General features: G+C 36.2%; 1 protein-coding gene across 2 annotated transcripts; it reads right to left on the bottom strand.

The window, feature by feature from the left end:
* Window positions 1-256: 256 nt before the first annotated feature.
* On the bottom strand, window positions 257-21,924 carry clta (clathrin, light chain A). 2 transcript variants are annotated; one of them, XM_088911317.1, is made up of 7 exons: window positions 21,559-21,924; window positions 15,090-15,127; window positions 9,865-9,982; window positions 7,011-7,122; window positions 6,004-6,057; window positions 3,930-3,965; window positions 257-818 (listed from the first exon to the last, which is right to left on the bottom strand). In XM_088911317.1, the coding sequence occupies exons 1-7, from the start codon at window positions 21,767-21,769 to the stop codon at window positions 647-649; spliced, it is 741 nt and encodes a 246-aa protein (XP_088767443.1). In that variant the 5' UTR covers window positions 21,770-21,924; the 3' UTR covers window positions 257-646. The 2 variants fall into 2 exon arrangements, with proteins under 2 accessions (XP_088767443.1, XP_088767452.1); XM_088911326.1 differs by lacking the exons at window positions 3,930-3,965; window positions 6,004-6,057 and having other exon boundaries at window positions 21,559-21,875.
* Between the last annotated feature and the right edge of the window lie 183 nt (window positions 21,925-22,107).

The raw sequence follows: 22,107 nt of genomic DNA, 5'->3' as shown, positions 1-22,107 counted from the left end.
GCTTTTGCATATAGAAATCCACCAGCCAGGGATACATTTGGAATTTGCAATCGAAGGCTGGGTTAAAGTTATTTTAATCCAGGTTGTAACAGTAAAGAAATGCGATTTCTTGATTGCACTGTTGTGAAGCAATCATCCATACCAACATTTAAACCATTTGCAATAAAAACCTTTTTTTACTTGTTCTGTACTTGTTCTATTTAAGCAAATCTAGGAATTCAAATGCATTAAAGATTTACAATATAATCACACCAAGCAGGGTTCCACACACTTTTAATACTAGTTCATAGTTAAATCAAAAACAAGACACAAAGCAACAATGGAGTTACATCACAAGTCCTGATTATATGTGCACAAGCACACAAGAACACACTCATTTCAATACATTTACTTTATTCATGGGAAAATTCAAAGGGAAATGCATAGATTCTAAAATCACAAAACACAAATCAACTCTAATGACAGAGCACACAATTAAGTTTGGTCCTCAAAAAAGAATGATAAAATAAGATAAAATGATTTTTTATACATAATTGAAAGGGGATTCATTAATTTACTGTAGCCAGTTTCTCTGAGTTCAGAACTTAAACTATTGCTATACTAACAGTTGTAGTGGTGGTGCTAGTGTTGTTTGTGCTTAGTGACATCAGTGCACCAGTGGTGATTGCTTTAGGGAGATGAGAACAGACCGCATGCGAGAGACATCTTTGGACTGCTTGCTGGACTTGGGGTTGAAGTCACAGAGTCGAGCCACACGCTCCCAGTCGGTGCCTGGGTTGTTTTCATCCATATCCGATACAAGGGCCTCTTCGGTCGCTCTGAAATTAGACAGCTACAGTCAGTTGCAACGAATTAAGAATCTCAGTCGATATATCTAGGCTTTTCCCCTCCTGCAAACCTTGAGTTTGAAATATACATGTATAACCTGGTTAAACTCATCCAATTAATCCAAACATTCGTTTATTTGTTTTTTAACCGATTTGTCTTCAGTTTTAGAACACACAAAAGGACACTGGACAATGCCAGGTGGAATACAGATTATGGTGATCTTGCATAAGTGGGTTTTCATTCCCATATAGGATGCTATCACCTTTTAAATAGAGTGTAACAATGACTTTTAACTATAAAGCAATTACACTAGCAGTGTCATTTATTACTTGCAGAAAACCCTCATATACTGCCTTGACCTCCACTGAGTTACCTGTAATTTAACATCAATAGCATGAGATTACAGCATTCTGGAAGAAGGTTCTAGGATAATAGTATGCTTATTCTATAACTGTAACCTGTAGCTTTCTTTTCTCGGAAGACAAAGTACCTGTAGAATAATTTCAGGATAATTCAATTAATGTATGACTGTTCACAAGATCCAAAAATGCTCCTTACACAGCCTTTAATCATTACAATAAATGCCTATGTAAATAATTGTCCTGTTTCTAAAAAAATACATCTAATGTACAAATAGGCTAAAGCAGATACACTCTAAGACTGAAGACAAGACATGACAATATATTATAGCACTTGCAATATGGAAAAACTAAAAAGAAATATTAGAATGGCCAAAAACATTACAGATTTTGTACCTTTTAAGACAGCAGTAGTTATCCCAAGCAAAAAGAAAACCAAAAGCATTTCTGAAACTATAAAGCTTCTCTGCTTCTATAGTTTGCTGAAGGGGAAATGTACGATTTTTAGTCTTTGTTCTCAACAAATAAAATACAGTCCAACTACACTCACACAAATAACAGATGACTATTCAGTACAATTTGATACATGCCCCCACCCACAAATAAATAATGAACAAGGAAGTTGAACATATTTTCTGACATTAAGTTTGAATTCTGAATAAAATACGCTAAACTATCTTACAACAAGCACAACTCACAATAACATACCTCTTTCTATAAAACACTGTCATGACACTAAGCGTGACCATGCCCTTTTCTGACTCACATTTAATTATCAATGTTTTCTTCTTACAACAAGCAGGGTTTAAATGCTACCCTCCCTGCAATATTTCTAAGCTTAAGAAAGGAGAAGACAGATAAAAAAATAATTCACCTCACAAATAATGAGTTGTAAATACTTTACTTGCTTTTTATACACCGAACAGATGATCAGCTTAAATACTCTGTTCGCATTTTATTTTCCCCAAGAAAGGTATCACCCTATGGAAATTTAGCCTTAAAATCTTACTAGCCAAGCTCGCCATGCTGGCTGCAATGATAGGAAGGCAAGCAGTTTAAAGAATAGCTTTAGGGGCAAAGCACTTCTGAAGATTTTATTTTCAGATCTTAATGCATTCATGGTTTTCAAATCATTGGAATATGAGCTGCATTTGAGTGTTCGTTACACTTAAGAAAAACCTCAGACCATGAATCCAGTCTACTCAAGCAAATAGTTGTAAGTGAACAAGATTTTAAACAAAAATGATTTTCATACTTTTCAAAATCAGGTGGCTCACAAGGTTTTGTTTAAGAAAAAACATTTATAAACAGCAAATGCCTGTAACATTTTCTAATTTTTAGATTATGTTGGCAGTAGTCAATATGTTAGTACGTCAACTGCTCTAGGGAGAGCCCTGATGGACTTTTAGCCCTGGGGTTTATTACTAAAACACTGGTTAGCAAGATTGTTTTAACTAGCCTGTTGTGAGAATTACAAATGGCATTATTATTATCAACACTGTAAACTTAGGATTTGCCATTAATTTAAAATGAGCACAATTATTAGAATATAAGGATATGGAAAATCACTTCTGTAGCTTATTTTAAATGTCTTTTTTCTGCATAAAATCAACCTGAAAGGTGTGTGAGGCTTCACAAGCAAAGGCACTCACTCCAACTGCAATAAAAAGTGTATGTTCCAGCAAGTGCAAGCCTGTGTCATGTCACTAGATGACTCCCCACACAACTGACTCAGTGATCCTGGTGTGGGTAGGCAGGGCTCTCTTTTCTTGCTCTCACTGAAACCCCTGCAACATCTCAGGCAGTAGCTGCATTGCAGTGATGTCAAAGAGGCACACCAATCCTCCAGTTGATGCTGAAACTCGGGTAAGTGTTTCAGAAATTATAACATGTCAAAGGATGAATGGCTCAATCCAGGGACAGTTCAGAAGGCCCTGTCAACACTTGCTCATTCTTCCCCATGTGGACACAGGCATCCACTCTGTGAGACAAATTGTAAAGGTAGAAGTAACAGTTCCATATTGGGTGGGTAATATAAAACTGGCAATTCTAAATTTCTAAAAGAAAGTAGCCTCTCCTCAATGCTGTGAAAATGATGACTGTCCTAATGTACTACTAAATCTATCTGTAAATATATCTTTACTACTTATTAAACATTTAATTCAGCCTCTTCATATCCCAAGAAGATTCCCTATACTGTGTTTTACACATACAGTGGGTCTCATATATAGCCTAATCTGTGTAAAGTACGTACAATTGTTGCCAAACTGTCATTATAACTTACAGTACGAATATAGTACAAGGTCCTGAACACGTACTGTGTCCTGGATACAGGAATTCACTTATAACTAGCATTGACCCATGACTGCATTTTCACAAAACATTGGAATATGGGCGTGGTTCATATAAGAAATAACACAGTATGAGAATCTTTTTGTTTGAAAATCTTGATTCCTTGAAAAAGTTCAGTTCTGAATGAAACCAGATCCCATCCCACTGACACACTTCTTGCAGTCGAAGCTTTAAAACTCCCTTGCACTATTACACAATACACAAACAGCAAATGGAAATGAGAAGCTGGTGAAGTTTCACTTGTCACATCATACTACAGGTATGCACAAGATGAAGTGAACTACTGCACCAACACTTTAATCACAAACGGGTCTTTAGCTTAAAATGTAAGCAGTAGAAAAAAGCAGCAATCAGTTAATACAGCATTAACAATGCTTTTATTTACTTAACTGGTCTAGGCGGTAGCAAGGATGGTTAATGTGTGTGCTTAAAGGTGCATAGAAAAAGAACAGGGAGAAACAGATCATAAGTCAGATATAGAGGAATGAAATAAAATGAGCTTTATGCAGATGACATAAGCAAAGCATGCACTTCCAAACTGTCATCTTTGGAGTGTTCTAATGAGCTTAGCTTGCAGCCTTCACAATCTGCCCCTAGGCATTTTGTTAGCCCTGCTTTGTTTTAGTATAAAGCCTATTGTAAATTTAAGGAGATTTTTAATAGTTTTTTGAAGTAGTCTAACGAGGCATGTGATTTGAAAACTGATCTTATAATCTATTCAAATGCAATAGAGGAGACAGGAGGGCTACAAAAATAATAAGCAAGTCACGCAGAAAAAAAAATCTTATCTACAGCAAACTAGTTCCTTCTGTACAACACGCATAAGCACTTGTGCTTTCTTATGTAACATTATGTAACATTTGAAGCAACTGTATATCCAAAGTCAAGTGAACTAGAATTTAGGGATTATGTGAAAAAGAGAAATGCTATTTAGTGTATTTGGTGTACAGTTTATACTCACTAGACCTAAGTGAATTAACATTGTAAATTTACACTCCCTAGAAAACAACAAAAACATATCTTGAAAACCAAAAACAAATACAGCAGGTACTAAAATATTTGATTATCCTTACGTACGCAGTAAAACTAATGCAGTGTGGGATATGCTTGAATGTGGCTCTAGCCATTTGAAAAAAGCAGGCGTGCACTACTGCTCTTTCTTAAATTGCATGAGACATATCTCCTAGGAAAAGTTCGGCCCACTTGGATAAAGGCGGACAGCCTGCCCATGAGGACAAAGCAGTCCTGGGAGAAGAAAGGCAGAGCTGGGGAAAGGGGTGGGACACAAACTGGCAAAAATTAGAGAAGTGCTTTTTCCTGTATAATTGTTTGTATTATATTTCCTGAGGTTATCTTGTTCATAAAATATACTTAAGAAGAACTTATAAAGTTTTAGAAAATGGGCAAACCCCATTAATGACAGTCCCTATGACAAACATCACTGCAAAACTCTCCTCTGTAAGATTGATTTAAACTTCATATTTTAACATTATATACTTATTAGTTCTTTTTTAACCCGATTAACATTAATTTAATCCAGGATACACAGTTGCTTTAAATTTTATATTCGTTCTTCTGAGGTTCATATTTAAAAACAATTGAGGTAGAGCACTGCTGCACAAACACATACGAGTAAGGTCAACACTTGATCGTGGGCATGCAGCTCACTGCTACATTTCAGTACGCAAGAGAATTGCTCAGCAGCTGCAGGCTGCGTTTTACTCATTGCTGATATTCATTACTATGTGTAGGTACAGTTTTTCGGTTATAAAATGATACATTTATAGTAAACATTTTAGTAAAAAAAAAGAAGAGAAATATGATAAACAAAATTAAAGTTGTTTTTTTTATGACATGTAGACATTTCAAATAATGTACTTGAAATAAAATACATATTTAAAAGTAGAATGGGAAAATACAATGCAAAATAAAACATCACGACCTGGAAGTCAAAGTACTTGAAAAAGTTGCATTTCACATTCAATGGTATATTTTTGAAATATTTACTTATTACTACTCATTTACTAACTTGGTATACTAGCAATGATGTAATATTATTTTGGACAATGATCTTACTGTCCAATTTAATACCGTAAAATCCCTTAATCAAACTAATAAATGATTTACCATAAGCAAGTATTTCTACTTTGATCTCTCAATCAGATGTTATGGAATCTCATTAGAACATAATTTTTCCATTTTTAAACCTGGAATTTCTGATCTGTCTGACTGCATGTGAAAAAATGCAAAGGGAAAACTTGATATTTGTATTGAACAAGGCTAATTTTGTGACATTACTACTGTATAGACATTGCTCACTAGGCTCACCTACTAAGTACCTAAGTACTTACCACCCTCTCACAAATCTATAATCAGTGTTATATTAAAAAAAAGATAAAGAAAAGAAAGGAAACAAGGAGATTCTAGTGAAAGAAACGATAATATGTTAGTTTTAGCAACATACACATAACCAATCAGGTCAGCGAAGGGTTGTTTGTAGAAAGCTTCATCCAGCACCCTAGACAGTAAGAAGTCCAAGAGGAAAGCAGCAAGCAGGAGAGAAAAGAGAAGGCAGTAAAAAGGAGAATAAAAACATGTGTATGAATCTGGAAAATTCTGACTTACATCATTCAAGGAAATATAAAGATCAAAGGGAGCTAAACGTAAGTTATACACATACTGTACAGTATGGAATTTAGCCTCTAACAGCTGTGAACCTGAGTTGTTATCTAGAAACAGTATCCGAGTTCTCAACCAAAATTGAAAGGCATTGCAATCCTGTTGCAAAGTTGTTGCAAAAAGAGGGAAAATGTAGCCAAAGATGTTTTTCACTAGTAGATACCACAGAATAAGAAACTCTTGAAAATGTCTAACCAATAGATGCATACAGAGAAGGATGTCAATCACAATATAATCATATAGGGAAAAAAATACAACTCGAACTGAAAATGCAATACTAATAGGTTTCTCTTATCATAAAATGTGTGTAAGCTGTACTCAGCTGAGCTCTTCATGAGAATGAAAGTAAACCTATTCATCATGGCTCCCTAATATGAACTCTATGCAAGGAATGTACTGAAATGTCACTGATTAACAAGACAGACATTCCTTCTCCCATGTTGTGTAGATATTATCAATTACAAGCAGCAGAGCTCACATTCATATAGTGTTAAGTTAACCCCACCTCTCATATTCTTCCAGTGTCATGTATTGTTCCAAAACAAGCAGGTTTTCTTTTAAACTTTGTAGCCTACTTACTCATGCCAACCTTCTGTAAACTGAAATACACACTATATGATTTATCTGTTTTGTCAACAGCTACAAAAACTATCCTAAGTTCAATAAAGCAGTTTCTTATGTAGAAAGTATTTTTGTATTCAAATATAAAAAAGTGTGGAATAATCAGTGATATACTGTTCCCTGTGACACTGTTCACTCTTGGATACTCAGAAACAGAATGCAACATGTTACCTGTTGTTGACTTTTGTTTTCTCCAGCTGCTCATCCTGTCTCGTATACCACTCTTCCAGCTCCACCTTTGCCTTCTCTTTCCACTCTGCCTCCTGCTTACGGGAATTTGCATCTGTGAAGGGGAGGAGAGGCTGAACTCACATCAACATGCCAAAGTCACGATAACACTTACATATGAACTGCATATGGAAAGGAAACAATTCTATAACCATCCAAGTATATTTTAATTGTCTGTATACTGACATGAAAAAAAATTGCACAAAGGAGTACCACACTCAAAAACACTCAGGAGAGGAGACTCTGTTTCCATATTTTCCAGAAATCATTCTCCCAATTTTAACAAAATTAATTTTTGGAATACACCAACAATAAATTCCTGTAAAATATCAGTTATCATCTAGCCTTCCCTTCCTAAATTATCTACTGGTGTTTAACTTCACAACAGAGAAATAGTAACGAGAAAGTGAATAGAATTTAAATATTCATGTTTTTAAAAGTGTTGGAACTTTTTCTAAAAACATGCAAACTATGACCATTATTCCCACATGATTACAAAGTTGGCTAGAACACAAAGGTCAAAGTAATCAAATTAAAGTTCAAATAAAAATTATTTTTTATTTTCCATTTAAAATAGCAAAATAATTTTAAATTAATATCAGGCTCAAGTAGGAGTAAGGGTAAGTGTGCGCTACTCAGCAGATGTTAATAATTTCTGCCATCATTAGGACCACATTAAAGGCTGATCTTTGTTTTGGATTTTTTGTAATTAGATTTTATATTAGAAAGAAAGTCACTGTCAGAGTTTAACTACACAACAGAACTTAATTTAGGAAAGATATCAAGCTGAATTCACAAATTACTGTCTGTTTTTAAATGGAGTTTTAAATTCACCATCTCATTTCAAAGTGTCCCAGAGAATAAAATACAATATAGTTATCCACAGCTTAAGGTTGTAAATAAGCAAATGATTTTATATAAAATGCTTTATATATATATAAAATAAGCATTTACAATATCTCAGGTAAAGTGGAGGTTATTTGAAATAAAGCATGATGCATTTGGACAACAGATTGCATGTGCTGCAAAACTCACACCAGAGAGATAAATGCAGTACAGTCATTGTCATTTACAAAAAAATCAGTATTGTTAGGTCCGGCAGGCAGCTAAATATTATTGACAATATACTTTACACCTGAGATTTGTAAAACCATCTTTAATGACTTAAGCTTTAGTGATAAGCCATTGTTTTTTCCATACTTTTTATATCCTCCAGAACATGGTTTATAAATGTATTTCTCCAATCTTCACTTCTTGTATCTGAACTCTCACTTGCAACAGGATTACATTTGTCAGCAAACTGTAACAAGACAATGTCCAATGACACATAAAAAACTGCACATTATAAATTACCTGATTCAAGGCTGTACTGTACATAGGAATGCAACACAAAAAAAGAAGTGTTGAATCTGATCTAGAAAATTTGCTACCTTTTGTTTAAGAACAATGAAAATATATTTTTTTTAATTTGGAAACCAAACTTGGTTATAGTTAAACAGTACAAAAATACTAATGATGCCAATGGCAAACACCCAAATCCTAAGCTACTTTTTATGGTACTTTTTCAAAGTTTAAAAAATCCTGTTTATCACCCACCGCCCCCAACGCTGCTGCAGCAACACAATCCATATACATGTTTACTGCTTGTCGGCTGGCCCCCCTGTTCTGTCACAATCCAACTCTCTCTCTTAAAAAGCGAGAAAATGACTCACTGTCACAAAACCTATTGCTATTCTTTCTCCTGTGAACCTCCCACCACCAAGAAATGTGAAAAAAACAAAAAATCAAAAGTTACTTTCTGAAATTATTATACACAGATCCAAATTTCCAATCATAAGCACTACTGTGGTAGCTGATAATGAGATTTCTCCTTCTGTGAATTATAATACTTGGACTTCCAATTGTATGACACGACATGCATGTCAAATCCTAACTTCCACATGCTTCGAGTTAACGGAGTAAAAGGTTCCCAACAGTAATGTTGTTCACTTCATGTAGCCCACAGCAGTCTGATCTGGGGTGCCGATACCTGACTTTTGTAACAGATTTTGCCTTAAAACTGTTTCAATAAACAAACAGATGCATATTGGTCATAGAATATAGTATAGTAAAGCATATTTTGCCAATAAACCAGATTCTTTTATTTCAAGATCAAAAACTTCCCTCAACACCTGTGTAGGATAAGGGTGACTTGGAATGTCATGCATAGATGGCAGCTAAGTAACATTTTACTGTGAAAGGCGATTTACTTTTGTCAAAGTTGTCTTGTAGAAATTAGAAAATGGCCTGCAGGGTAAACAATGCAGTAGCTACATACTTTACAGGTGAAAAACTCCCACTTATATACTGGTGTACTGGGTGTGTGTGGAGCCTGCCTTGTCACTACAGTATTCAAGTTACATTATCAGACACCCCTAATGACTCAGTATGATTTTGTGAAGCACAAAGGGCAGAATAAATTAAAGACAATAATTGGTACAAACTGAAATCTATTTCTAGTTCTAATCAGAAGTGAAAAGTATAACCACTGCAAAGACATAACAGAAGGACAAAACAAAAAAAGCAATTAAACTAAGAAAAAGGGGAAAAAGAAGTATACTTATAGCTAATGTGGTCTTATAGCTATAGGCTTAAAATGGTGGATTTTGGCATAGCTGTTGAGGTATGTGCAGTAGCTTTTATATAGAGAACTCACACACAATTAAGATTAATAGGAAAAAATATCCAATGGGTATTAGTTATATTGCATATTTAAAGGGGAGAACACAATATTTGAACCAACACTACCATCACTCACCAAGAACCTCCAGGCGTTCCAGTTGCTCCTCTCTCCATTTGCGAAGACTCTCAGGCTCCGACTGCAGACGGTCTACCTGAGATATGGCTGCATATGCATCTGAGGAACCGTTGCTCTCCTGCACCAGGGAAAACAACAATTAGCCTGCGAGACAAAACACACAGCTACAGCAAGATAACCTCAGAAATGACAGCAACAGAATCCCGAACTCTCCTCTTTTGTGAACATGTGAAGACGAATTGCCAACAAGAAAAATCCAGTATTTCTACACAGGTCTCCCAGCCCATCAACTGCACTCCGATCCACTGAACACCTTTACTCAGCTTGTGGACAAAAGTGACCTTTAATGCATATATAATAATGCAATATAATTATATATACAACTAAAAATTGGAAATACCATAACAACTTTAGTATGCCCAGGGTATATATGGCATGCCGATATACCAACAAGCTTTGGGGTAACAATAACAATAGAAGTCGCACATGACAGTATAGTTAATGGGACAGAATTCTGATGATTATGCATTCTGTCAAAACACAAATAATGACAAAGCAACATCAGGCAGTTTCTCTTAGAAACAAAGAGTTGGCCTCCCCTGCTGATAACCCTGAAAAACAACCTACAACGAATCCTTTGCTAATAACAATAGTTACAAAGTTTGGTTATCTGCATTGTAAAGTACAGAAAATAGAGATTGCAGTACTCCTCCATTATGATGTCACCCTCTACCATTTTTTCTGTCAAATCAGTTACTTAAATAATGATGTCTTAATGATATCTAAAAATTATCATTGTAAACTAAGATACCTGGCTGAGTTGAACGCCTACTACCTTTACAAGCTAGCAACTGCCTCTTCCAGCAGCTACTATCCAAACGTCTTTAGGCAGCTACTGAGTTTATAACCCACGGAGAAGAAAAATTAGATTGCCAACACTGCAGATGTCTTGTGTTTCTGCATTTTTTAAAAAGCATTGTTTACGTCCGCACAAGACAGAATGGGTTCAAATTTAGTGACTGAGGAGGCCAGAACACATCATCACCAGCACACACAGAGCTGCCCTGTCAGTAGAGCTGTAGGCACCAATTTCAAACAAGTAGCTCCATTATAACTGTGGAGACTTTAAAGCAAAATCCTGTGATCAATATAAAAGTTTATAAATCAATAATTTAACAAAATTTTATCTTCTTCACGCATCCTCTATATATACAAGGATGACAATTTAAAACAAATTGTCCTTTAATAATTAATGGCTTGTAAATTTACAAGAACCGAAAAGTAAAAGTCCATACTTGTGGTTGGAGCTGTTACTCAGTAGTTCTGCATTGTGTCAAACGAAGTAACAATCAATTCCCATATCTGAATGAATAGAGAGGGTAAAAACAAGAAACCATGGTGTTGGTAACAATCTTTACCTATGGCATAACCTTATCTATGTGGATTGAAAAAAGCAAACAAAATGGATGGGCAACCAGGTTTATACAATCCTTTTTGTAAAGTATTTCCACTTGCCCTCCAATATCCAATTCACTATTGACTGTAAAGAATTACACTGGCTTAACTTAGTCAATGCGTTTGAGGATTCTGAATATTTGAAACGGGTACTATTGTAGTCTTATTGTATTCTCTTTTCTAACTAAATAGCATGTCAGTGTAGGACAGTCATTTGGACCCAGGAGGTTATCTTGTTGCTCACATCGGAGAGGATTACAAAGAAGCAGTGTCATTCTTATATTTTGGTGACCACAATTATACATAATATTATAAATGAGGCCTTGCTAGTAAATAGTACAATTTTAATATCGCATCCCTTGAGTTACATTAACTCTGTATTCCAACATGATTTGCCTTTTTAATGCTTTCTTGAGGGGTTTTTTTATCAGGTGTTTGCCCAGTCAAAATTTCTCAATCCTTCTTGTGGTATTATTTATAAGCTTCACTAGGTGCCTAAATATACTAGAATTGTTAGAATTTATATAAATTAAGATGATTAGTGGTCTTATTACAGATCCCCCGGCTACTAATTACATCATCCCAGTTTCAGCACTCACCCCATTTAAATAGTTTGATTAATTTCTTACTAAACATTCTCATAAGTTATTGTGTGAAAATGTGCTACTACTAGTCATTTATAAAGATGATTTACCAACTGGCCACATTAGAACATTAAACAATTTGAACTACAAATACAGGATTATTAAAAGAAATTCTGACACTTAATGTTTTAGGTCAACCAGTAATGAAAGCACAACTGCTTTCCAAACATCACTTTTCCCACCAATTCTTCCAATTCAGGGTCGCGGGGGAGCCAGGGCCTATCCTGGCAAACAATGGGCACCCAGCAGGTCACACCCTGGACAAGACACCAATCCATAGGAGGGCAGACACACAGACACAGACACTCTCACACCTAGGACCACTTTTCCCAGAAACCAACCAGTATATTTTGGTGCTGTGGGAAGAAACCAGGGCACTCAGGGGAAACCCACACAAACACAGGGAGAGCATAGAAACTCCAAGCAGATAGCACCCCAAGTCTAGAATTCAACAATGCTAACCACTGCACGACCGTGCTGCCCCTGACTACTAAAAATAATACAGACTGATCAGAAGAAACTGAGATAGATGTGAGATGTCTGGCAGTGAGAATAGCACAAATAGCAGCAGGGCTGCAGAATCACTGTTTTGTTTTATTTACAAGGGCTGAAGTCCTTCCCCCCGCTATACATAACACCTCAGTCTATTCCCAGGATAAAGGATTTTGAGATTTTGATCCAACAATCCAACTTCTTCAAATTTTGCAGGTTTATCTCTAGCACAATACCAAACTACCTCTCTTACAAAAGTTTTGGAAGGGAAATGATCTGTGTCCTCAAGACCTTCTACAGCCCTGGATAGTGGTTCAACTGGGAAAAACATTCATGAACTTGTTGAAGTAGTGTCAGATTAAGTACTGTTCTATGCAGACTCAATTATTCCTACCAAAAGATTTTTTTTTCCCAAGGGGACACAGACTTAAGGAGGGTAGTGTGGAATGAGGTCAAGAGATCAGGAAAACTAAGGATCAGTACAGGGGAAAAACAGAGTATACCATGGCTAAGGCCAATTAATAAGTAACCGCTGGCTGATCCATTTAATGATTTAAATGTGTTTTATACCAGTTTTAAATCACAACCCACAACCACCTCAGTTACCAGAGATGACTCACCAGTATCTGAAATATCTACGTTTATTTAGTTTGACACAGCAGAGGTAGTTTAACAAGATTAAAGTAAGGGAGAATACAGGTCTAGGTAATGTGCAGTAGAGTTCTGCAATCTTGTGCAGATCAGCTGTGACATTTTTAGTCTGCTGTTTCAGATGCCCTTAAACTTACAAATTCACCCCCACTCTGTGAAAGAAATCAACTGTTCGCATCCCAAAACTGCCAGGCCAAGTGGGAGTAATAGCTACAGGCCAGTTGCTCTGACATCTCTCCGAATGAAAATTCTGAAGTGAACAGTGAAGCTACGCATTGTAAAGAGCACACAGAACCTTATTGACACCCTGCAGTTTAGAAATAAAGAGGAGAGTGGAGACAGAGAAAAGAGGAGAGTGGATAATGCAAGGCTCATACTGATATACATGGTCTAGCAGCGCCTTGATGAGAAACATTTTTAAGAATCTTATGTTGATGTTTCCTCTGCTTTCAATAAAGTATGATCACTCTTGCCAGCAAAGAAACCCATGAAGAATTTCAAATGAAACAGTAATGTGATAAAATGGGTTCTAGACTTCTTTGACTATTGTAAGAGTAAACACAAAGACATCTCATTAAGTTTGCTGATGACACTTCTTCGGTCACCTAATTAAGATCCAGAAAATCATCATGAGCCCATTCTAAATGATCTTCTACAAGGTGTGTTGGGTTCTGTTTTGATTTAAAATATTTTAAAAACAAAGAAACCGGTCATTTATTTCAGAAAAAGATGCAACACCCCTCCAACCTACTGTAATTAAATAATTAAATAAATTAAATAAACCCGACTGCCCTCTTAGAGGGATGTATAGAATGTCAAGAGCTTTATGGAGTGTCTGGCTCACCCCCTCCTCTGTGAATTCTCACTACTCCCTTCTTCTGTGTGCCCAGGTGTAATGGAAATGGACTCAGGACATCTTTCATCCACTCTGTATCTCATCTCACTCTCAATGCAAAATAACCATCATCTCTTGTTGTACTGTATTCTTCATTGATGATATTTGTGTGTTTTTGTTGTATGTTTGTGTTGGTCCCTGCCATAAACCAAATTTCCCTCAGTGGAATAATGAAGCTTGAACTGAATTGAAAACAGTCAGTGTCAGTGTAACTGATAGCCTGCAACAAGAAAAAATGAAAATTCCCTTTTGAAACAGACATCCTCTCTCACACAGTGATGTTCACATCACTGGAGTTCGAATCTCAGTCATATAAACCCTTGCACACTGGTCATTATCTGAAAGATGACAGAGAGGCTAGCTGCAGTGTTGTATAATAAAAAAAAATCTCCAGCATAAAATCAGACTGTAAAACAAAACGTCTCAAGAAGGGCACTATAAAGCAATTGTCAAAATTGTCGACAGTCTTAAGTCTAACTACTGTTTCTATGAATGAATCCAATCCAATAGATGAATCAAAGCATACTAAAAACTTTGTACATCCTGACACCACCCATCTTACCAACCAGAGGACAGAAGTAAAAAAAACGCATTAAAGGGCAGCATGGTGGCACAGTAGTTACCATTGCTGCCTCACAGCGCTAGGGTCTCAGGTTCAATTCTGGACTTGGAGTGTTATGGAGTGTTGTCTGCGTGGTATAGTCTCCTCATGATCACATGGGTTTTCATGGGGTGTTCCTCCCAGAGTCCAAAAGCACACTTGTATTATAATTAGCTTCTGGGAAAATTGTTTTGAGAGTGTGCCTGTCTGTGTCTGTGCCCTATAATAGACTTGTGTCCCGTCCAGGGTGTACCCCACCTCAAGCCCATTGAGTACCGGGATAAGCTCAGGTCTCCTTACAACGCTGTATTGTATAAAGCGGTCAGAAAATGGATAGATGGAAAAACATTCAAGGTGGCTTACCTCATTCATCAATCATAAGACCAAGGTATTAAGATGTCCCAGGTACATGAGACCTCTGCTGTAGCTGGGCTGTATTTTGAGAACTCACCTTACCTAAAAGTTAACGACTGCTCAAGAAACATACCTGATAGAATTCCCCATTTATTGCTCCGTCCACAGCATCTAAAGAAAACAGATATTTTTAAATTAAGTTGACATACTGTACTTTGTAAGAATGTTGCATGTAGAAGTGCCAACATTTGCTAAAATGTATATCATGTTACATAAACATCCAGATTGATATGCAGTGTGAAGTCATACACTTTTGCAGCCATGGGAAATGAGACTTTCATGCCATAAAAAGAAGCCCTTATTGAGCAATGTGTATGGCAAATAAGAAATTTAATATATTCTATGGACTACTGCAAAAACATCCACATAATCTCTGAATTGTGTCTCATCTTCAGAACATGATTACAAAAGCAAACTGGATTACATGAAATAGTGAAGCAGGTAGAACAAATATTTATCCTTAATTTAAGTAAACTTGCCACTCCTCGTTTAAGTAATGCTTTAATACAGACAACATTTGTGCATTTTACCCTTCACAGTAGAGTGCATTACTAAGCCCCCTACAATAACACACAAAACACAGTATCCAATATGATGATATGATCCGATCTGTAAATACAACAATTGGTGACTCGACAGGATCATGGGTTTTAGTTTCTACAGCCAAAGAAGTAACCTATTCAAGCACTAATTTCAGTAGAAATATATTCTTAAAAACAGTACACAAGAAACTACCATCTTTCCAGGATACTTCATCACACCCCCTCCTCCACAATCTCTCTCTCAAAACCTGCACTGTGGCACTACTATCAAAGGGATCAGGCCGTTGCTGCTTACGTCAAGGATTAGTCTAGTCTATTGCCCAGTTCCTCACGGCAGGTTTAAGCCTTATCTATTTCTGTCAGCCTTCTGGAAAGAGACAGGGAAATCCTCCTTTGCCATCTCCTGCAGAGAATTCAGCCAGAATAATAGCTGGTAAACAGCACATTTTACATTAGGACAAACTTAATAGCATCAGAATGCCAAATCTTTATATTTGAGTATACCTGTTTGTCTGGTCTTTACACCCATAGAGTATTTGCACCAGAAAAACGTGTGGCTAGTCTCACTCTCAGCAGGTGGCTCGTAAGGCCTGATCACATGGAAAACCATAATGTAAAACAAATATTGTGCAAGGAGAATTTATTTTTAAAAAGTTCTTCAAGATACATCCAGAACTACCCTGTACTACCCAACAAATATCGTGCAAGGAGAATTTTTTAACAAAGTTCTTCAAGATACAACCAAAACTACTCTGTACTACCCGTCATCGGCAATCATCATGAATTCCGTTATATAACAAAGGGAGTCTAAATTAAACTCTCAATGTGACTCTCAGCCCTTCACCAATTAACCAAAATCCACCACATATCAACTTATTTATGCACAACAGTCCCAAGCTACTGTACCTCTAGTTGGCTCCAGCAGTAGTTTCAGCTGACCTGCCACACTTTTCTACACAGAAACTTTTCTACACTTTTCTCCTTTCAGAGAACAATTATTAAGTCTCAGTAAACACAATGCAAAACAAAAACAGTGTCAACAAAGTGAAGAACATTAAGCATAAATCACAAAATGTTTGACTGATAGCTCAACCAACAAATAATGACTCACAACAAAACTCACTCACTTTATATTTGCATTGTTCTATAACCACCTAACCACTGGAAAGAGCCTCCTGTTCTCAGATTAAATGCATTTCTAAAAATGAATTTAATTGGATGAGGTCCTCTTGTACACTTCTACATTATGTTCAAGCCTACAAAGTTTTAATTTTTTAAAATGTCACTCTAGGACATCCTTTGAGCCAATAATTTACCTGCTTATTCCTCTCTGAACCAATTGCCAGTTCACCAATATGATTTTGCATCATGGTGACCAAAACAGTACATAATATTCTAAATAGAGTAGATAGTGCATTTAACAATTTTAACTTGATTTAAATTCTACAATTTTAGCTATATGTCCCAAAACCGTTTTCCTTTTTATAGTGTTTCCCAGCATTGTACAAGATGAAAATGATGCGTCAACAAGTCTTTTTTATACTGTACATTACTTCTTCAAGCTCATTATTTACTATTTTACAGATTACATTTTTTGCTACCTAAATATAACATTGGTTTACATTAAATGTCACCTGCAAAGTGTTTGCCCAGCTTTGAATTTGACCTAAATCAACTGAATTCCCCTTACATAGCGTTTGATAATCCTCATATTTTATGCAGAACAATTACCAGCTTATTATGCCACATTCTATTTCATACACATTTTCTCTCAAGATTTCTCTTAAGAGCTTCAAGCACCTGTAAGAGCTTCTGTTTCTTGTACGCTTATACTATTGAACATAAAATTTAGTATTCAATCTGAAAATGTTGTTTATTTCTTTCTTGGTGAGCACCTGACTGAAATGTTAAAACATTCTTAATGTTGTTTATACTTTTTAGCATTCCCTTCCTTCATTCTTGAAAGCTTTCCTTTACATGAATGACAAAAGAACTGCTTGTTTTATTAATGTATGGTAATTTTATTGAACTTGAGTCATTGTAGATTAATCATTGACTGTATCTCACCCATTCTTGTAAAATCTAATAAAACAATATATGCACACCTTCTGTAAGGACTCAACTGACAACCTAATAACAGAATATTCAACATGGATACTTTCAACAGAGAAACCTGTATGGACTTCTACGTCCTTCTGCCTATAAACTTTGTACAACAAAGTCATTTTTCTATCAAAGGATTCCTACAATACATTTGCATTTAATTTTTACATAACAAGTTAGGCCATAAATAGAATTTCTATTATTTTAATGTATTCTGAATTGTGAAAGCAAAAACACACCCAGTCAATTCATATCATCATTAGTCATTAATGTTGACACAGTTTCAGAACATACTATGCTTAACATATCTCCACCACAGCTTCCAGCATATAAAGCTACTGTACATTATCTTTTAGTCTGAAGTTGATTTCCATTTCTAAGCACCTGCTAAATGTAGAAGGGGGCCAACCCATTATTAATAATTTAGACTTTAAAGATCAGGTAGCACAAACACTAGAAGGGAGGTAACTGGTTTTTGGCTATTCTCAATGAAACCTGAAACCTTTTAATGGAACAAATAAACACGAGGGCAATGAGGATTAATAAAGCATGCTGTAATGATAAACAATGTCTAGTTCCCTGAATAGTTATCTAATTTTGTTATACATGGAATTGTACCTAAAGACCAGTTGAGACACCAGAGAGATCCTCTACGAATTTTTCTCGCCTCTCTGACACCTTACCTAAGAAATTCAATATATTCTGCCTCAGAAGAAGAGCAGTACTACACTTAATCTTCTTTGGCTGTCTTACTCACCCTCCCAAGCAAACAGGAATTCCTCTTAAGAATATTTACAAAAGTATTCTGGGCTATTTTCCCAAATAATTTACCATTTGTTTCTGTATCTCCTTTCATATGGGTCTGACTTTTTTATTTCAATTTATGAATTATAGCCATCCATCCATTTTCTCACCACATCATCCAAATTATGATTTAGAGGTCATTCAAAATTGAAGGATTATTTTGGTTTCTTATTTTTCCATTTAACCATTAGAAAAATAAACTCTTCAGATCATTAACACTACATTCCAGAGGGAAAAAAAATGATTCAACAGAACAGTAAAGATATCACAAATTTCAACAAACTGTCTTGCAAAACTGCAAACTGTAGAATAATAAAAACGTTTTTCCTCACTATTTTAAAGAGCATAAAGAAATAATTACTTCCAGCCATTACAGAACTATACTTCAAAATTTGTAACTAGTCTACACAGATATAAGTGTTTACAAATTCACAATATGTGGTTTTGTCGAGTGATATGACACTTTTGTCAAGTGTCAGCACTACTGAACTAACTTCTCATCAAGAGCAGGAGCTTATCACTCCAAGATAGTGTTATGACACAAGGCCCGTCAAAATGGAGTCTGTTCTTTATTGAAAGACATACAAATTTACAATATTAAATTCATATTTAAAAACCTTTAACAGGCTTTTTATTGTGTACAGTTAAGTCTTTCAAAATGTCCAACTTCTACAAAGATTTGCTCTCAATTTATGCTGGGTAAAATGTTTATAGTACATATTACTTCCAACAGATGTAATTAAAATCTGTATGAAGTGCCAATCTGTACCTCTAGATCAGCTGTAGGCAACCTTTACACTTTCATTCTATTGTTAAGTCTTTGCTACATCTTATAATTATTGAAGAGGCCTTCTGCACTGGGGTTACTTAAGCAGCAGGGAATCGATTCAGTGATTAATTTATTGGAGGTACAGTTCTGGAATGCAAATGCCAGGCTTGACTATACAGTACCTGCTCTAGATGACCACAACTGACTGATGGAAAGAAAAAAAAGACTCTGTACATACAGATACTCAAAAATGGACTTAGGCTATGTTAATCTACCTGTACAAAACGGGCAACACCTTGCTTTAAGATGGAGCCAGGAACGAGCTGCTATCCTTCACACAAGGACTCCTGATCTTATCCACACCACGTGCTGCAAAAGGCGACAGCATGAAGTGTTAATCTAAGCCCCCCTTAGGCAAACCATGACTCCACAATATACAGCTATTTTGCAATATACAGAAGTCTATTTACATACATTGACACACATGAAAAATATAACAAAGAATGGAAGCAAAGGTATTTTCTTGTGGTTTTAATGCATTGCCTTATTCACATATGAATGGTAAATAATAAAGACAACACTACAACCTACTTATCTCACTGAACCACAAACTGCACTGCAGCTAGAACGGCAAGCTGGTACCTGCAGCCAACTATAAAAAGCAATGAATAGTGTCCCATGCTGCTGAACCATGCTGACAAATGACATGAACTTTACATTTTTAATTTGTAAAGGTTTTAGAAATTAATGTACTTCAATTTCGCACTGTTTTTCTATTGTTTTAGCCACTGCCTGAATACTTTCACATTGTATGCCACGCAAACAGAAATGTAAACATTAAATAATGACAATGATTGGCTCTTATAAATTAAAATAACATTTAATTTACCAAATTAAATGGGTTATTTAACTGACACCATTTATTTTGAATGTCTCTGCATTGGCTACAGCCACTATGGCAGACATTTACTGCAAAGAGGCTGAGCCCATGGCAGACTGTTCCCTCAACTCATATTTAACATCAAACGCCCTCCAGGCAACCGTCAGCTTCTGTCACGTCTCCAAAGCAGAAGTACAAGTCTGTCTAAAACATTCTAAAATTAAACTGCATGTGTAAGAGAAAAGTGCCTATATAACAGGATAAAAAAAGTGGTGACACACCTTGTGTTGGGTACAAAGGCCAATACAGCAATCTGCCACTACAAGCAGGCCTGCTATCAGCCACGTTACAGTATGTCTGACAATGCTCCAACATCAACCACAAGTCTGCAAAAATGTTTCCACTCTGTACAAGAATGTTGGTCTTAGGATGGATACAGCTACTACTAAAAAGCAAGTGGCATTTACTGTTTTTTTTTCTGTCACTGTAATGTTTTACAGTCATTCTATGGAAGCCAAGGAGACATAATTCATCATGAGGTTATTTTTTTTCTACTTAAAATAATGATACTATGTAGTAAAACAATCCATTCTCACTCTAGCTAAGCTGCATACTAACACTGTTAGTAACAGTCATCCAGAACGACTACTTTGAAAGCCGTCCTCGTTAAACATTTACCACCATGATAGGTTTACATCTGCATTTTTCAATACTAATAACTGCGATTAATCACATAAATATCCCAATATGTTCATCTACAAGCTTTTAAAAGCAGCTCAAACGGTGTTTTAGTTACATTCGAAGTATTTTGTGTTATTTTGCAAAATATGTGGTAACTTTAGCATAGCTAATGTATAACTGATTAGTGTCCCTTTCACTCTGCAACAGTTAATGAAGAAAAACAAGATTCTCATTTACAATATACCTACTCTCTGGCTTAAAATGAAAGCTTAATGTTACTATTTACTATAATGGCTGTATTGTATTGTTCGTAACATCCAGCAGAGCCCAAACGATGTAAGAACAGTACTGTATATTCACATTGAGCAAACCTAGAATGAGAATGTAGTATTGATATAATTAACTGACACAATATATTAAGAGTCGATAATGAGGATAAACAACAAGAAACGTTTGCAGTGTAAGAACAGAAAGAGAAAAGCCAATTAAAATAGTTATTCTGTTTATTGTTAAGTAAACGTTTAGGTTAATCGGAGCGTTGCAATCCAACGCCAGTGGCTTGAATTTCAGTTTTCCGGTTCACCTTAAATTTAAAGAATCGATAAAAATAGCTGTGTGCTCATAACTAACCATTTTCATCACAGGGCACATGCTCATTTTCCAACTCGGCAATTTACTAACTGCAGTTTAACCGAAGACCGCATCACTTTGTTTAGCGAGGGGGTTCTTGGAGGAAAACAAACGAGCCATTGTAGGTTCCCACCGTTTGCGTCTTGGCCGAGGTCACCTGTCAGGTTATTGCTCATTGATGAGGGGACCTCTCCGCTGTCCAGGATGCTGAACCCCTCGTCATTCTCTATCCCCGCTATCTCGCTCTCTTGCTGGGCCAAGAAAGCAGCCGCAGGGTCCTCCTCCACTCCAACCCCGTTCCCAGCGGTGGTCTGAGGGGCATTAAGTAAATCGAAACCATCCATATCTACCTAAAAAGAGTAAACACTGTAAAAAAAAACTACCTACAGGAATCACTGCTGAAGAAGTGGTCAAATCTAGATTAGACAGAAGGCGGAGAAAGACCAACACAAGCACAGTGAAGCGGAAACTACAAGACAGCCACTTACAAACCGAAGTCTTTGACGGATAGTCGGTTTCACCAATCATAAATGTATTTAGCGGACTTTGAGATCCGCTTTGCCCAACCAGATGATTGAACCAGGCATGTGGAAATCCCGTGATCTCAAACGTGCGTAGAGCTGACCAATTGGAGTCTAGATCCTGTGAAGGTAAATGAATGACAGCAAATGGAATCGGCGAG

Source organism: Atractosteus spatula, chromosome 1 (assembly GCF_055471065.1).
Source record: "Atractosteus spatula isolate fAtrSpa1 chromosome 1, fAtrSpa1.hap1, whole genome shotgun sequence".
NCBI classification, from domain to species: Eukaryota; Metazoa; Chordata; class Actinopteri; order Semionotiformes; family Lepisosteidae; genus Atractosteus; species Atractosteus spatula.
This window is presented reverse-complemented; position numbering and strand designations above follow the sequence as displayed.

What these genes read in the sequence shown, in the direction of transcription:
- clta (XM_088911317.1), bottom strand. Translation starts at nt 21,769, where the DNA reads ATGGATGGTTTCGATTTACTTAATGCCCCTCAGACCACCGCTGGGAAC. An exon ending in TAAATGGGGAATTCTATCAG is followed by an intron (nt 9,983 to 15,089) that starts GTATGTTTCTTG and finishes TCCCTGGTGCAG; the next exon opens with GAGAGCAACGGTTCCTCAGA. An exon ending in AAAACAAAAGTCAACAACAG is followed by an intron (nt 6,058 to 7,010) that starts GTAACATGTTGC and finishes CTTACTGTCTAG; the next exon opens with GGTGCTGGATGAAGCTTTCT.